Below are 16,948 nucleotides of genomic sequence, written 5' to 3'. Positions count from 1 at the left end.
CTGTGTTTCATCCCGGATTAATTCACTGCCTGAGGCCATAAGGCTTGCCAAACACAGCAGCAGATTGTTTAAATCAGGGCTGTCGGGTTTCTTGATAACCAGGAGGCAGATGATTTACTGTAGTGGCAAATAAACTTCACAATGTTATGGTGGTGGAAAGTTGTCAAGGGATATGAATGCCCAGAGTCATCCCAGGAGCCTCCAAGGAGACTGCTTTGGTTTAAATTAAGACAAAACACTGTCTTCCATGGATTTGGGGAAGGAAATCACATTGTTGTAATGGGAACATGACTCTGAGCCTTAGGGCTGGCACAGCCTTCACTTAATGAAGTGTAAGTGGAGGGTCTGAGCAAGTCTGGCAGATGTGCCTTAAAGCAAATTTCAGGTCCACCCTGGAAAGGTGATGAAGGGGTGGTGGCACCAGGGCATTGTGCAGAGCTTGGGGAGAGGCAGGATGGAGCTTCCACCAGAAGGGTGTGGGGGTTGTGCTAGGAACTGGTAAAAAAATCTCAGGGCCGTCTGCTCCCAGCCCCTGCTCTGCACAGCAAACTGAGCTTGAGAGCATTTTCCTGTGAAGGGCCAGGCAGGAGGGTCAGGTGGCAGATTCCTTTGGTCTTGCCTTGATCAAGGCAGGGCCAGGCAGTGGGGAACAGCATTCAGGTCACTGCATGGTCTTGGGCAGTACCTTCAAAGTGACTTTGCCCCTTGGAGAAGTTTTCTATGACAAGCTGCAAAGACCTCAGGGCTGGGTGAAGGTCCTCTGCAGCTGCATGCATGTGAGCACCAGCCAGTTTGTAAGTCCTCGCCTTGCTTTCTCACTAGGAGAGGGGTCTGAAGTCCTCCAGATCAATCCCAGGTCTTGCTGAGAGATTGAGGGGAACCTCTTCCCCTCGATTGCTCTGGAAGGACCTGAAACTGCCTTCTGCAGCCTGAAAGGGCAACCTTAAGGTTGCAGCAGTAATCTCCTCCTCCGCAGTATGAGCGTGACAGTACAACTGAGGATGTTCTTGGCCACGGTTTGCCTCGGGAATGCCATGCTCTTCCAGCTTGGAGTTTGGGAGTGAGGTGCTGTGGCCTGTGTAGGTGGTGGCACTTGCTGCAGTAGATCAGATGAATACATCCTGAAATAGAAGGTGATCACAGCCTGCAGCTCACCCCTCACTATGCTTTGAAAGGCTCTTGGTTTGGGCAGAGCCTCCCTATGCCTGTGCCAGAGGGAGCCACATCTTGCTTGTGCTGGACCCAGCACAGGGTTGCTGCTGACTCTTTTCTTTGTGTGACATAGAAGAGATTACATCAGGAATGGAGATTTGGGGTAGAAGCAAGCTGCACAGTTTGGGAACTTGTGCCCACCTCACTGAAATCCAAGGCTGAGGTCTGCACCAGATCATGACCACTGTTCTCCCTCAGCAGACATCATCTGTGCAGGCTGCAATTCGTGGCACATTGGAGAGGGCTGGCCAGGGAACCCAAAGGTGAGGAAGGGTCAGTGATTGATGCTTAGGAGCAGGATAGGAGAGTGGAGTACAGGATCTCAGCAGGGATGGTGGGACAGCAGTGTACATGGGAATACTGAGTATCAGAGCACTGAAATGAGGAGTTGGTGTGAGCTTGTGATGGAAACCGAAAGCAAGGAGTGGTATGTCAGCAGGGCTAGGATGAGCAGCAGCTCCCTGGATGGACTCCCAGGCTCTTTCCCTTTGGTCTCTGCAGTGTCCTGGCAGAGTGGAGACAGAGGCAAAAGCCCAGGATATCTTGGTGTCATTCAAGGGTGGCTATTAATAGCACTTACACTTTCCCTGTGATTGAGCTGCGTAAGTGTCCTTTCTAGGGGAAGGCAGCTTATAAACTGAAATGGGCTCCTGCTTGCATGCTGCCAGCTCCAGTGTCACAGCAGCTCCCCAGCATCAACAGCAAGCTGGGATGCAGGTACACAGCTAGCTGCCATCAGAATGGGCACTCATCACGGAACAGGGCAAACCTCTTGAGCTTGTTTCCTTTGCCCTAGCCCCACGATTGGAAAAAATGCTTTCCAGTCGACTAACTGAGGTTTGCTAAAAGGTCAGGAGGAACTGATGGTGTTTTTTAAGTCAGACTTCTCAAGGCTTGTGTGTTTTGCTGTCATTAGTGTCCTGCAGCAGGTTCTTCTTGCCACCCTTGACGCCAGGAACAGGATGGCAGATTTGGCACTGTATGAAGGTAACTGGAGATCTCTCTTGCTTCTGGGCACTGGCAGAAATAGACCAGGCTGCTGGAGGCACAGAGGGGATAATAATGTAAAGGAAGGGCTGAGCATTCCTCTGTGTGTCTAAGGATGCAGAGGAACTGGTCAATGTGGGACCTGGGAATTTAACTGAGGCTAGTAAAGCAAAGCATAATAACAGGACTGAATATCAGGAAGGTCCTCCTGACATAGCAGAACCTATGACTTGGGGAGCACTGTGTGTTTAGCCCTAGGAGTCAGCCTGTCTGGTTTTGGAGCTACCACCACTGCAGGAGGGATGGCTGCTGCCTGTGCAGAGATCTCCATGTCAGCTGATCTGATCCATCAGCTGTGTGTGCACTGAAGTTAGGAGATGCAAGTTTTAAGTCTTCAATCTCTGCTTGGCTTTCTAAGGGCATACAACCTCAGTGGCAGGATCTGTGTTAGCTCTGTCCTCGGACTAAGAGGTTGCAGCTTGCTCTGAGTGTCCAGGGAGCTTCCTGCAGCTGCCTTCTTCCCCCTCAGCTCCTGAGGACAGCACTCTTGCCTGCCTGTGCTCCAGGACGTTTTCCTGCATCAAAAGCATCTCTGCCCAGTGATGCCAGGCAAGGAGTGTAGAAGGCTGAGGAGCTCTAAGAGATCTGGTTAGGAAAAAAAGCTCCAAAGAGCTCTGAATTCAGGTCATGAGCAGACCAGAGCTCCTTCCTCATTCAGAGAAGGAGATTAAAAAGATAGTGCTCATAAGTGTAGAGTTGATATCCTAGTGCCTGCAGCAGAACTTCCTTTCCTTCCACCTTGCACGTGCCAGGCTGTGTCCACCCAGCCTCCCTACCTAATTGAGCTGAGCAAGGCAGTCTGCAGACCAGCTACAGGTGCCAGCTCTTCTCCTTCTCATCCCAGCAACAGTGGAGAACCCAGAGATGTGATGGGATCACACAGAGAAGGCCAAAGGCTTCCATGTCTTAGCTCCTCTCATGCTCCTCTCTGCCTCGTTCTTGGTTCCCCAGCTGCTCTACGCTCATCTCTGCTGATACACATCAACCCTGGGTACCTCCAGCAGTCTGTCCATCTGCCTCACCAGTGGCAGCTCTCAACATCTGTGATATACCATTTGGAGCTCATATTGGAAGCAGGTTGCAAGAGATGAGGATGCCTTCACCCATCATATCTGAGCTGGTGCTGCTGTTGTGGGCTGTCAGATGATTGCCTGCTAATAACCTTCACCACTGGTGGCTAGAGTGTGAGTCCATGTGCCACTTGCAGACAGCACTGAAGACAAAAATGGCTGTAATCAGCTAGTACTCAAACATAAATGTCAAGCCAAGGTTGTTCTAGCAGATTTCCTCACGAGACTGTGGTGCAAAAAGGAAGGAAGCTGTGTTGAGAGATCTTCCTGCCCATAGCAGCTCAGCAAGCTGCAGAGTAGCCTCATGCTAGTGTAAAATCTGGACCAGGAGGGAGCATCTGTTCAGCTTGTTTAGGATGTAGGTGGTCATTATGTCTCCCCCTGCAGCTAAAGGTGGCCAAAAAGGGTCTGCTGCAGCATCCCACACCCAGGCAGTGTCCTTCCTTGGGGGTTATATCACATTGTATTTGTTCAGACAATTTTTAACACCCATTGTTGATGGCACAATTTACTGTGCATCATCCTGCAGACAATGGGGAGAGGGGGTGGGAGTGGAGCACTGTACAACTGGGGACAGACAGGGAGCAGGGTGACCAGAAAAATGTGCTTTTGGCCTCTGCAAAACTGCATGGGTCTTGGTGGGGTGATAGTTAACCAGCTGGTGACCAAGCACTTGCATTGCTCACTCTGGTGGGACTTGAGACCCTCTGAGGAGATGGCACTTTTGGTTTTGTTTTCAGTTCATCCGGATTTTAGCTGCCCTGGTGCTGCTCTCTGGAGGGCATTATTGTCCTTTCTCCACTCATTGTGTTGAGTTACTTGAGTACAGACCTGGCAATGAGACTCTGGAAACTAAAAAGCTGGCTTCTGTGCCTACCAGCCTGGAGCAAACCAAACCCAAACCAAGCCTGGTCTCCTCCAGAAATTAAAAAAATCAATAATCAGCTTTATGCTTATCTAAAAGAAGCAGAGGCACAACCCAGTGGGTTTCTTGTGCTTCAGACACTAAGCCAAAGCTGCAGATTGTGGTCCAGAAAATAACACACATGTCCTATCTTATATCTAATTCCCAAACAGAAAGGGAAGTTTTTGACAGATTTCCCTCTGTCTGTGTGGACTTTGGGCCAATGGAAGTTTGGATCAGAGTGTTCTCCTGAAGGTCCTCTGCTATTGCTGACCTGCAGGCAAATGCATGAAAGAGCATAAGAGAAGAAGGTAGAGGCAAGTGGAGCAGATGCCAATCTTAGTGCAGTGGTGGGCAGCATGTCTGTACTCTCACAGTGGATGGAGGAGATGCTCTGTACAGCATGGGAATTGTTGAGAGTGACAGTGGTGGCTTGTGTGTGCCTGCAGGCTGCCATGATCTGGAGTTGTCTGCCTTGGGAACTACTGAACAGACAGAAGTTTGCTTCTACCTAACTGTGGGTCTTGGTGGGTTTTTTTTTTGTAGTTGTCCTTAAATCCCACTTAGCAGCTGAAGAGGAGGTGGCTGGAGGGTGGGAAACGAAGCACTAGCTCCAGAGAGAGGGGAATGCTGGAGCTAGCCAGATTCAGCCCCTTCCATTCCAGCCTTTGTGTGCCAAGCCACCAGTGCTGAAACTGCTGCAAGATCTTCCACCTGTGCCTGGGGCTTTCCACAGACTGCCTCCATGTCTGGGCAGCCTGTCGAGCTTTGAGGGCTGGGCGGGGAAAGGTCAAGAGTCCGCAGTAAAGCTCTTTCCATCAAAAGAGGGAAGTTTTGTGCAGGCCTAATGGGATGATTTTCCTAGCTTTATTCCATGCTACCCAGCTCTCTCAGCCAGCTTCTACCAAGTCTGCCTGCCCTGCTTTTAACTGTCTGGCTGATTTTCTTCTTTAGAACTCAGCAGGGCTAAGTTGCAATTTGCTGTGAACTTGTTGAGGCTGATGGGTTAGCCAAAGTGATTCCCATGGGCAAACTAGGTGGACCAGGTGGTCTCTTCAACCAAGTAACAAGTGACAGAACAAGAGGAAATGGTGTCAAGTTGCAGCAAGAGAAGCTTAGATTGGGTATTATTCATAGATTCATAGGATGGTTCACGCTGGAAGGGACCTTAAAGATCTTCTAGTCCCAGCCCCCCTGCACCAGGTGAGGAACTGCTCCAATTTAAAACGGTGCATATATTTGGAGGAGTTTCTTCACTGAAAGGGTTCTCAGGCACTGGAATGGCTTACCCAGGGCAGCAGTGGAGTCCCCACTGCTGGAGGTATTTAAGAGTTGTTTAAATGTGATGCTGAGGGATATGGTTTAGTAGAGGACTTGTCAGTGTTGAGCTAATGATTGGACTTGAAGATCTTTAAGGTCTTTTCCAATCTAGGCAATTCTGTGATTCTGTGACCAGTGCTGGTTAGCACTTCAGAGTGCAGGGGCTCTGCCAGTCCCACAGCCGCGAGCAGGGGTTGCAGAGGGTCCCAGCCAGATGTTGACACCTGCCCTGCCATTGCAGCATCCCTGGGCTGAGCTGCGAAATTCGAGGAGCGGGGGAGCTGTGGGGAGTGGGAGCCTCAGTGACGCATCTACCCAGCAAGCAGGTCCTAGCCCTGCCGTGCACCCCAGGTGACATTGCCATGTTCCCCTGTCCCCTGCTGTCTCCTCCTCCCCCTGCCCTGACCCCCGCAACCTGGCTCTGGGGACTCATGAGGGAGCCTACTTAACTCCTGGTCTCTGTGTTAACAGCCACCATCCAGGTGTGATGGAAACCTTTTTTAGGCGGCATTTCGGGAGGAAGGGGCAGCGACGCACCAGCGTGGTGGCCGTGCCCACGAGCAAGGCCAGGCGACGCTCGCAGGCAGGGCTGCCCTCCGCCTCCCTGGCCCAGCGCCGCCGTGGCTCAGGCACTCCGCCGCCAGCCCTCTCCTGCCTGGGCCAGCCCCGGCACCCCGGGCACCGCCGCCGCTCCAGCACGGCGCCGCCCTGCCTCAGCCCCCGCTTCGCCGTGCAGACTAAGCGCGGCGGCCGGGCACGGGCCATCGACGCCCACCTGGTGGGTCCTTCCATCCTCCTGGCCAGCCTCATCCCCACCGGGGAGCAGGCAGAGGGGGCACCCCACGCCAACAGCTCCGCACCCGAGTCTCCAGAGGACGGTGGCTTCGAGGTGGCAGCGGGAGCCAAGCGGGGCGCGCATGAGCGGTGGGCCGAGGAGCGGTGGCTGGCCATGCTGCCCCGGCTGCGCCCGCTCCAGACCGGGCTGCTGTCCCGCCGTCCCCGCTGCCTGCGGCGTGCCTCCTCCCACCGCCTGCCCACGGAGTTCATTTATGGCCGAGCCGTCCACGGCTTGCCAGGCTGCTACCGCCGCCTCAGCCAGCGCCGCCGCTCCAGCGATGCCCTCCGGTCCGGGCTGCTGCCCTCCGGCCACCTGCGGCTGGGGGCCCAGCGCTGCGCAGGGGCAGCTGCAGCCGAGTGCCCCTCTGCTGCCCTCCCTGAGTGCTTGGGACCGGAACCCACCCGTCACACCGCCCTGGACGGCTGGAGCCCCCGGCTGCTGTATGTATGATGGCAGCGTGCCAGCGGGTGATGCCTCGGGCAGGGGGGGCTGGGTGTAGACCCAGGCCTGGTGGGGAAGTAGGGAAGGGGCCAGCACCATTGGCTCTGGCTGCTCTCCGGGTCTTGCAGCGCTGCGTGCATCCCTTGAGCATCTCCCTGTTGGTCCAGCGCTGCCTCTGATGCTCTTTATGCAGCCTTGAGGGCTTGCAGGTGTTTCCTCCTGCCAGCCTGGAGCTGGAAGGAGGTGATGAGCTTGGCTGTGGGCTGGAGGTGTGCACTTTCTCCAATTCTGCTGCTTCTTTCTTCCACCCCAGTGCATCTGGAAGAAATTCATTCTGAGATGCCTTAGCATAGAAGAGCTATGGGGAACATCTGTGGGGCAAGGGGTCTGGGTTGTCTCTGCAAAGGCAGCCCCACCAGCACTGCTTGGTGGACCATCCCAGGTTGTTTTGCGATGGACATGACCTTCATGAGGGCTCTGACCCAACTGGCCTGGGCAGTGCCTTTCGTTGGGTTCAGGGTATCTTTAGATGAGCCATCAGCAGTGTATCCAGCACATCTTCCTCCTGTGGTGCTGCTTTGCTGGAGTGAGTATTCCTTGGCCAGTGGTGCTGAAAATTTGTCACATTTCCAACCACTGGATACGGAGGATGCTTTTCTGCTCCAGCTTCACAGCCATCCTAGAAGCAGGTTGTGCTTTGTGCATATTTCTCCTTCCCTGATCCAATAGCCAGTCCTCTTGTGTCTTCCAGGAAAGCTATTGCCAAGTCCAGCCTACAGCACATGGTAGCCCAGCCAAACCCTGCACTGGCCTTGAGGAGTGACTCAGAGAGGCAGATACGCAGCACTGTGGACTGGACTGTAAGTTGCACTGTGTTTTGCTGGGCATTGCATGGATTGATGCTGCAAGGAGAGGCTGTGCATGTACAGGTGGTTCCTGGGAGGATGACATAGCTGCTCCATTGCCAGCTCTTCTGCTTCTGGAAGCCAAGGTAGCTGGGGCTAAGCAACAGGAGCAAGGTCCTGATCCTTCATAGGCAAAGTCTGGCAGGTTTTAATCTCACTGTAAGGCCATAAGCTGTGTCGGGATTGAATTTGCCCCCATGCCTCCTCTCTGAATGTGATGGAAACAGCTCCCCTGGGCTGTAAGTCTTGGAGTTGTTCCCTGTTGCCCTCTTGTTTCCAGCAGGTGGGCCATGGCAGCAACTTCCCAAGGTTTCCTCTGTCCAGATGTTGGCCCTGTTTTTTAATGCATCTTGCTTCCTGGCCTACATCTAGCTCCAGCTTCCCTCACCCCCAGCATTGTGCATTGTCTCATCTCTCACCCAAAGCATTTTAGGGACTCAGGTGCCTGTCTGGGGGAGCTCTCAGAGAAATATTTATGTTGTGCCTTTCAGGAGACTGCAGTCTATGGGGAGCACATTTGGTTTGAGACCAACGTCTCTGGGGACTTCTGCTATGTTGGGGAGCAGAACTGTATGGCAAAGTTGCTGGTGAGTCACCTGAGGTCACCATCTCCCCAGCGAGGGCCACAGATGTGGGCTCTGCTGTCACCTGGCTAGGAGACCATGAAGATTCTACTGCTGTTGGACATGTGGGGATCTAGTGGGCTGCCACAGTGGGGAGCGTGTCCCTCCTACCTCTGTGTGCTGGAGGGCTGTGTCTTCAATTTCTGCTGGTGCTCAGTTTACAAAGGGAACCTAATGCAGGGCTGCTGCTCACCTGGAGGCTATACAGTGATATTCTAGGGAGAGACTGTTGGGATCCCACTCCCTTAGAGCAAAAATCTGAATCCAAGATCTTCCTGAAGAGGAGAAAAATGAGCACTAGAGACCCAGGTCTGGCTCTTCCTGACCTTGTAGGCAGCATTGATCTTACAGGGTTGCTGCAGTCCTCTTTCCCAGCTTGCATGCTCAGTCCTGCTTGTGGTGCAGGATATGTAGCACTGATGCCACCCTGTGCCTGCCCATGGGCCTTACCATGGGAGCCCTGCATCTGCCTTCCAGACCAGCTTCCATGCTGCTCTCAGATGGTGTCAGAAGAGGCCAAGGACTGCAGGACAGAGCAGTGGGAGAGCACCTGCCTGTATTGTGCCAGATTTCAGAGCATCTATTCTAAATGCATGCTTAGATCCCTTCACTTCAAGATATCTACATTGTGTCTAACTTTCCTAGAGGACTTGTTCTGCACCCTGAAATAGATGAAGGAGGTGTGATGGGAGGCTGAGCTTGCCAGCCTCTGAATACTGCTCTTCACATGCATGTTTCCTCCTCTTTTCTCATTCTCCAGCAAAAGCCTCTCTCCAGGCGTAAATGTGCAGCCTGCAAGATCGTAGTGCACACACCCTGCATCGAGCAGCTGGAGAAAGTGAGTAGAGCCTGCTAGGCCCTGTCTGTTCTTCCCCAAGCTGTAGCAGCCTTTTGCTAGGCAGCCCTTCCTTTTGGTAGTGAAACACAAGAGGACTAGGGAACTGCAGAGTTCCTTCTGAGGAAATCAGTCCCTCCTTCTGAGGAGACAATCCCAAAAGGACCATCTAGTGATGAGGCTGGGACTTGTTCATTATGTGTAAGGAGTTTTGTGGCATGCACCAAACATCTCCAGAGGCTCTGGGCTTGCTGTAGTAAACTCCAGGAGGTTTCTTTCAGATACAGTGGATTTACTGATTGCTCTTGTCTGTTCAATCTACAGATAAATTTCCGCTGCAAGCCTTCCTTCAGGGAGTCAGGATCCCGGAACGTACGGGAGGTGAGAGATGTGCCTTGGATGCTGCTCACATCCTCCCCCTGCTTTGCAGTTTGGTGGCAAAAACTCAGATGCTGCCAGGAAGTTGCCAATAAGAGTGCAGGCCTCCTGCTGCCTCCTGGCTCGGGGAGGTGGCACGGTAAAAGGGATGTTTCTTTGCAAGGCAGTAGTGCAGACTGGGTGTGAGGAGTGAGCTTGCAGGCAGCAAATGCAGAGCATCTGCTGGTTTGCATGTTCTGAAGCTCCTGCATGTGCATGGGGGGAATCTGCTGACAGCATTTGTTGGAAGAAGTTTTTCCTCCTTGTGCTGGTCTGTAAGCACATGGAGGAGGCTGTAGCAAACAGCAGCCCTCCAAGTCTCCCGTAGTTTGGAAGGAAGCAGAAAGGGCTCACGTCTGTTTTATCACTCATCCCTGACCTGGGTGCCACAGGTACTCCAGGTAGTAGTGGAAGATGCTCATGGAGGTACTGTGGGACCCTTTTTAACCTGTGTTTTAACATACTGGGCATAAGCACTGGCCTGGGACATGTCTGCTGAGTTGAGCCAGTGGAAGCACCTGAAGACTTTGTGCTTCAGTCTGCAGCCTGTGAAGCCAACGTGGTCCGTGCAGTGCTCTGGAGTGGGTGTGGTTGGCTCAGTCATGGGCCCTTCTGTTAAGCTCTGCACTGGTGGTGCTGGCACAGCAGACATAGTAGAGGATAGGTACTCAAACACCATGTTGCCTGCTTAGAAATGCCACTGTGACCTGCTAAGGCGAAGCTTTCAGCAGCACTTCAAATCTTCCTGGCAACACAGGAACTGATCCAAATCTCCTGCTAGTTTCTGCCTGTGCCATTATGATCCCAAAAGCTGCCAAGAGCAGGGTATTGGTCCTGGCTGTGCTGGGCTGTGGACTTGCACTCCTTCTCTCTTAGCTGTCCTATCTGCAACGCTGTTCCCAAGTGAGGGCTGGAAGAGGAGGGTGGGATGTAGGGAATGTGGTACTTCATTATAAAACTTCTGACCTCCTCACAATTGCTTCTGCAAGCCCCAGACCTCACCATAAGCCTGCAGGCAGGGAGAAGGTACCTGTCAGCAGCCTTGCTCCCTCTCCCTGTGGGCAGGGCAGGTGGGAACTGGGGCAGACTGGCAGGACACTCCCTGGGATGAAGAGCAGGGTGATGTGGGTGTGGGGGGCTTGGGGCTGACTCTGTCCTTGACATGCTGCTTATCTGCAAGCACTTCCATCTTGCACAAACTCTCCTTCCCCGGGGATTTTCCCACCTTCTACCTGCATATTCTTCACCTGGGCACTGTGGGTGTCTGGGCAGATATGTTAAGGGATGGAGATGTGATTTATGGCCAAAGTGAAGCTTTGCACTACTGCTTGCCTGCTCTCTGCTGGGTTTGCTCTGTGTCTTAGTCTTCAGTTTCTCTCTCCTTCTCCCTGATTTTGCTGATTTTAAAGTCCATCTTCTCGGAACTCCTTAATTTGGCCTCTTGCCCTTGGTTAGCCTTTTCCTAGAGGGTTGGGGCTGGTGCATGTGAGCAGTGGGCTCGCTGCAGGAGCAGAAGTGCTTGCTGGTGTGCTTCATTCGTCCTGCTGCCTGTGTTCCATCACACACTGGGCCCTTCATTCACCTTTTAGCATTGCTTTTTGTTCCCCTACCCCATAGCCCATCGTTGTCCGGCATCACTGGGTGCACCGAAGGCGGCAGGAAGGGAAGTGCCGGCAGTGTGGAAAGGTGAGTGGGCATCTTGGTTTTTTTCTCAGCCTGAAGGAAAACTAAGGTCAAACTAGAGATCTGGGGACCAGGGACATCCCACCATTCCCATTTGGCTGCAGGAAAACAAATATGTGTGCCCTGTTTCACACAGTGAAGCACTACATAAGTGCTTCCCACGTAGACGTGTTTTCCCCTGGGGCCAGCCAGTCCTGATGGGGCCTGAGTTCCTGACATGCTTTCTTTGAGCAATAGGGATGCCCCTGCAGAGCGTGGTGGCCTCTCTGGTGCTGCAGTGATGGTTAGAGCTTGTCTTTGTTAATGTCTTCTTTAGGGGTGGGAAAGTCCAGTTGATGGTAGGAAGCTGTGAGGGAATTCCCTAAGCCTCTTTCTCTCTACAGGGTTTCCAGCAGAAGTTTGCCTTCCACAGTAAAGAGATTGTAGCCATCAGCTGTTCCTGGTGCAAGCAAGCGGTAAGCAAAGCTCCCATTGAACATCTTATCAGGCTGTTCTACACCTGTTGGCATTCTTCCTGGTGCTCCCCAGGCTGCTTGTCTGTAGCCTGCCTTTAAGAGCTCCTCTTGCTAGGAGGGGTTGTACTGTGGTAGATACCAGCTCCTATGGGAAGCTTTCTCCTCGTCAGCTTCCCATTACAAAGTTGCATCAGGATTTCCTCCAAACCTCCTGCACAGGTCTGGGGAAGCAGAGAGGCAGAGAAGGTGACTGTCCTCAGCAAACCGAGCAGCTGAGTCTTCTCTCTGCCTTCTCCTTCCTCAGTATCACAGCAAAGTGTCCTGTTTCATGCTGCAACACATCGAAGAGCCCTGCTCCCTGGGGGCTCATGCCGCTGTTGTTGTTCCTCCCACTTGGATTCTACGAGTCCGGCGGCCCCAGGTAAGTCACCTCAGCTCTTGTGCCTCTGTCATGACTCCTGCTTGCCCAGCAGCTCCTCACTGAGTGCTTGGATTTCTCTCTTTTCTTTCCAGAATCCACTGAAATGTAGTAAGAAGAAGAAGAGAACGTCGTTCAAGCGGAAATCCAGCAAAAAGGGAGCCGAGGTAAGAGACGAGGGAACAGGGAATGAACTTGCCTTGGAAGCAGGGCTGGGAAACAAAGGGGCTTTGCTGGGTCTGTGCTGAGCTTAAGGAAGGTGAGGAGGAGGGAGCAGGACACATCCCAGATATAAGGCTGGGGTGTTGTCTTCCTCCCATTCCTGACCTCTGTGATATTTGGGCTCAGCTGGAGGTGGGAGTTTGTGTTTCCTTGGGTTTGGACATGCAGTGTCTCTTGCAGGAAGGGAGGTGGAAACCCTTTGTCATCAAACCTATGCCAGCTCCTCTCATGAAGCCATTGCTGGTGTTTGTGAACCCTAAGAGCGGTGGCAATCAGGTATGGTCTTTTCCTACATCCCTGTGAGAAGCCAGTTCTGTGAGGGCATTGTCATTTTGCTGATGAGGTCTCCTCATAGTTTAGGTGATGTCTCAGCTGCAGAAGAGGCAGCACAACTGCCATGATGTCCATTTGCTGCCTAATAATTCCCACCTAGGTCAGGCTTTGCCTGAATCAGAATGATGTTGTCTTGGTCTGCCTGCAGAACCCAGTAGATGGCTACCTTCTGCCATCCACTGGGAACTCCCTCTTACCTGAAGTGTTTTTTTCCTCCCCACAGGGAGCCAAGATCATCCAATCCTTCATGTGGTATCTCAACCCACGGCAAGTGTTCGACCTCAGCCAGGGTGGACCCAAGGAGGCGTGAGTACTGATGGGGGACAGCACCCTTCTCTCTCCCATCCCTCCCCAGAGCTCTTCACACATCTGGCAGAATGCTCCATAGCTTGCTTGTGCAAAGACCTCCAACAGGTTCATTCTTCGAGAGGCCTGTGTAGGATGCTTTGTGGTCAGACAGTGTTTCCTACCAGAGGGCTGGGCTAATCTTAAGGCTGGTGGTGAAGAGACCAGCTGTGAGTTGAGGTTCCCAGACCTGGTTCATTATGTTCGGTTGACCATCACATGAATCTTGTCTGCTTGCTGCATTCCAGTTTATCTGTGTGCACATGGACTCTTCCTCTGCAAGAGCTGCTGAAGCCAAAGCTCCTGTGGCTTTGCCCCACTACTGAGAACTGCTGGGGCAATGAGAAGACAGACACACACTTGAATGCCAGGGGCTCTGTGAGGGCAGGGACCTCTTGCAGCTGCTGTGTAAGCGCTTCAGTGCCTCTGCCCTCCCCTCACCGCCGCTGTTCCCTGCAGGCTGGAGCTGTACCGCAAGGTCCACAACCTCCGGATCCTGGCATGCGGGGGAGATGGCACGGTGAGTCCCTCAGCCCCTTCATGCCTGCAGTGCCCTTCACCCCAGGCCTTTCCAGCGCCAGCAGCAGCTCTCCTCACTGTAATCCAGAACAGGACAAAATGTGTGCACTCTGTCCGTGACACAGCTGGTGGCAGGGGATACAGTGGGCCCCCTGTGTACTGCTCCAGGGCGCGTTAGTCCATGGCATGTCTGGATTTGTAGCTTTTTTGGGGACCATGCCCTCACTGCTGTCTCCTGGATTAAAGACTTTAACTGGCATTAAAGACTGCAAAGAGCCTTAGTGGCAGCTAAGGGGACCTCATCTCTGCTCCTCTACCATCACATGTGCTCCAAGTCACTGAAAACAGTCCCTGAAATAACCACCTGTTTCTTTGTGCTCTCTTGCTCGAGCAGGTGGGCTGGATACTCTCCATTCTGGACCAGTTACGTCTCAACCCACCTCCTCCTGTGGCCATCCTGCCTTTGGGGACAGGGAATGATTTGGCCAGGACACTGAACTGGGGTGGGGTAAGTAGTGAGCACAAAAGCCCACTGCTGACAGAGTGGGACCAAGCACTTTGACTCTGTTTCCAGACACATGGGTGGAGATTTGCATGGGCTGGGTGTTTTTACTTTCCCTAAATACAGACCAACAAATAAGTGTTGTTGAGATGTCCTGTTCTAATGACATTTGAATTCTGTGTTGGATTAAGGTCTCCTAGGACATAAACAAAAGCTGTTACTATCCCAGACTTCGGGAGAGTCTTAGAAGAAAGATGCATCATTTTTATTGAAGTCCTGCTTTGTTGTGCATTCAAGCAGAATCTGTATTTTCCACATCTTTTGCTCTGGGATGTCTTCCCAAGACTCACTGTCTCTGGAGTACCTCTGTCATAGGCAGGTAGGAAACTCAACCAAGTCCTGCTCTTCACCAGGGTTACACAGATGAGCCTCTGTCCAAGATCCTGTCGCACGTGGAAGATGGGAATATTGTGCAGCTTGATCGATGGAACCTCCATGTGGAGCCAAACCCTGATGTGAACCCTGAGGAAAAGGATGAGGCAGCCACTGACAAGGTGGGACACCTCCTCTCTGTGTTTGTTCTCTGCACTGCGGGTCTGCGTTCTCCTTTCTCCCATTGGCTCGGGCAGCTCCAGCACCTAGGCCTGCAGCACTGGATTGGTGTTTCCCTCTGCCTGCTTCAATTCCTCTCCTCATGACTGTGACCCACAGCATTCATAGTGACTCACATAAAGCTCAAAACTGAGTGTCTACATTTAGTTGTGTCCACAGATGCCCACAGCTTGCAACAGGTTTAGGCCAAGTACTCTCTGAGGCTGCCTCTTTAGCAGAAATGCAGGTGATGGCAAGCATCTCAGAGAGCAGTGTGTCATCTTGGGCCACATCCCTCTAGCAGAAATGCAAGTGATGGCAAGTGTCTCAGAGAGCAGTGTGTCATCTTGGGCCACATCCCTCTAGCAGAAATGCAGGTGATGGCAAGCATCTCAGAGAGCAGTGTGTCATCTTGGGCCACATCCCTCTAGCAGAAATGCAGGTGCTGGCAAGCATCTCAGAGAGCACAGTGGGCCACATCCCTTCCCCCTAGTAGCCAGGGACTAGTCCATCGTCTCAGGCTGGTGACCTCTGTGTTTTCCTGGGTAGAAGGCAAGCAGGCTTCCTCCACCTTGTGAGCACCACATATGGCTCTGCCGTAGCCTGACCTCAGCTTTGCTGTGGCCACCTGCTGGCAGCCTCTTCCTTATTCCTCCTTCCTGTTTCAGCTCCCCTTGGATGTCTTTAATAACTACTTCAGCCTTGGCTTTGACGCACGGGTGACGCTGGAGTTCCATGAATCTCGAGGTACAGGAGGTTGGCAGGGCTGGGGCAGGGTCTGTGATGATTGAGTGCTCCAGAGGTGAGCCTGTGAAACATCCCTCAGGAAATGAAATGAGAGCATTGCCCCAGGTGAAAACTGAAGAGCAAGTGGAGGCTAAAGAGGGGCATCTGCATGGGAAGAGAGCTGGGGGGCTGCCTCCTGGCTGAGGCTGGCTGGAGTGATGTGTCTGGGAAGAGCTGGCAAGTGAAGTGTTTCCATGTGCAGGCCAATGACCTGGACCTTTTTCTGCCTTTCCCTAGAGGCCAACCCAGAGAAGTTCAACAGCCGTTTTCGGAATAAAATGTTCTACGCTGGGGTGAGTTGTGCAGGGTATCTGAGCACGCCCTCCTAGCAGCCTGAGCATCAGCTGCAGCACGGGCATGGCCCTGCCTCCTGGCTGCACCCTGAACTCCAGTTTAGTATCCGAGTTACGTGGGCCTTCACGTGTAGCTGAGCTGAGCCTCCCCAGGGCTGGGGAGCTGCTGGAGGAAGGCTGCGGCCGTGGGAGTCGCAGCTCCTCTTTGGCTGCGAGCGCGGCTGGCGGCACAGCCTGCTCTCTGGCCTGCCGTGTGCTTGCTGTCTTGATCTCCTGCCACTATTGTTCTTGTTCTCTGGCTCATGGATGGTCACCCAGGCATGACCTCCCTGGAGCTGTGGGGAGGCAGGCTGCCCCCCCCGCCCAAGAGGAACAAGGAACCTTTCTATAGAGTCCTTGCAATGTTTTGGTCTTTTATTTTATACTCCCTCACTAATTATGCCACCAAATGTCATCGTGGCTCATCCATCCCCTCGTCCTCCATACAGCTCTCTACCCAGGTGACTGAGTGACCAATATATGAGCAGTGCTAAAGGCCAAGTGCTGTTCTCTACCATCTCGCGTCACTCTTGTTTGTGTCTCACTCCAGCTAAACCCAAAGGGCACCCTGGAATCTGGGTAACAAAGGCCATACTCTCTCTCCTGGCAACTCTGGATGGGGTCACGTTTCTAGATAGAGTCACATCAGCTCTGTTTTGTGGTACTTCATGGCAGATTGAGACTTAATTTGTCTCATGTCTCAAGGCTTTTGCTGGGGACACCCACCTTGCCACCCCTTGCCTAAAGCCAGGACTGGGCTGGCAAGGGAATACCAGGGCACTGAAGGTGCCTTGATGGTTTTGTTGGGTAAAATAGCAAGAGGAATGCATCAAGTTGTTTTGGGAGAGGGAAAGGAGAGGGCAGATTCTTCCAGTGAGCAAACAAGGAGGCTGTTTGCACCTTTCAGCAGCTGAGGTCTGGAGGTGGATGCCAAGGTTCCTGGATACCTGTTTTGGTGAAGAGCTGGTCACTAACACTGTCTCTTGCCTTGGCAGACGGCGTTCTCCGACTTCCTCACCGGGAGCTCCAAAGACTTGGCAAAGCACGTCAAGCTGGTTGTGAGTGTGCAGGGATGCTCAGGGCCAGGGAGGGTGTGAGCTCTGGAGTCGTGGGGGGTGCTTCCTTGGCGCACTGACTGTCTCAGGGCTGG

General features: G+C 53.0%; 1 protein-coding gene across 3 annotated transcripts in view; it reads left to right on the top strand.

Annotated features, from left to right (window-relative positions):
- DGKZ (diacylglycerol kinase zeta) overlaps window positions 1-16,948 on the top strand; it is a 45,011-nt gene that overhangs the window by 13,722 nt on the left and 14,341 nt on the right. For 2 of the 3 annotated variants that reach the window (XM_064145426.1, XM_064145417.1), the window contains exons 2-19: window positions 5,795-5,904; window positions 6,025-6,831; window positions 7,584-7,692; window positions 8,229-8,324; window positions 9,121-9,198; window positions 9,520-9,576; window positions 11,230-11,298; window positions 11,679-11,750; window positions 12,055-12,171; window positions 12,264-12,335; window positions 12,571-12,666; window positions 12,947-13,029; window positions 13,528-13,588; window positions 13,982-14,095; window positions 14,503-14,643; window positions 15,349-15,427; window positions 15,704-15,759; window positions 16,794-16,856. In XM_064145426.1, coding sequence (XP_064001496.1) covers window positions 6,041-6,831; window positions 7,584-7,692; window positions 8,229-8,324; window positions 9,121-9,198; window positions 9,520-9,576; window positions 11,230-11,298; window positions 11,679-11,750; window positions 12,055-12,171; window positions 12,264-12,335; window positions 12,571-12,666; window positions 12,947-13,029; window positions 13,528-13,588; window positions 13,982-14,095; window positions 14,503-14,643; window positions 15,349-15,427; window positions 15,704-15,759; window positions 16,794-16,856 — 2,154 coding nt within the window. In that variant the 5' untranslated portion in view covers window positions 5,795-5,904; window positions 6,025-6,040. The remainder of the gene's footprint in view (window positions 1-5,794; window positions 5,905-6,024; window positions 6,832-7,583; window positions 7,693-8,228; window positions 8,325-9,120; window positions 9,199-9,519; window positions 9,577-11,229; window positions 11,299-11,678; window positions 11,751-12,054; window positions 12,172-12,263; window positions 12,336-12,570; window positions 12,667-12,946; window positions 13,030-13,527; window positions 13,589-13,981; window positions 14,096-14,502; window positions 14,644-15,348; window positions 15,428-15,703; window positions 15,760-16,793; window positions 16,857-16,948) is intronic. The other variant, XM_064145434.1, reaches the window with a different exon arrangement.

This window comes from Pogoniulus pusillus, chromosome 1 (assembly GCF_015220805.1).
Source record: "Pogoniulus pusillus isolate bPogPus1 chromosome 1, bPogPus1.pri, whole genome shotgun sequence".
NCBI classification, from domain to species: domain Eukaryota; kingdom Metazoa; phylum Chordata; class Aves; order Piciformes; family Lybiidae; genus Pogoniulus; species Pogoniulus pusillus.
Note: the sequence above shows the minus strand (reverse complement) of the source record. Positions and strands in the feature narration are given on the sequence as shown.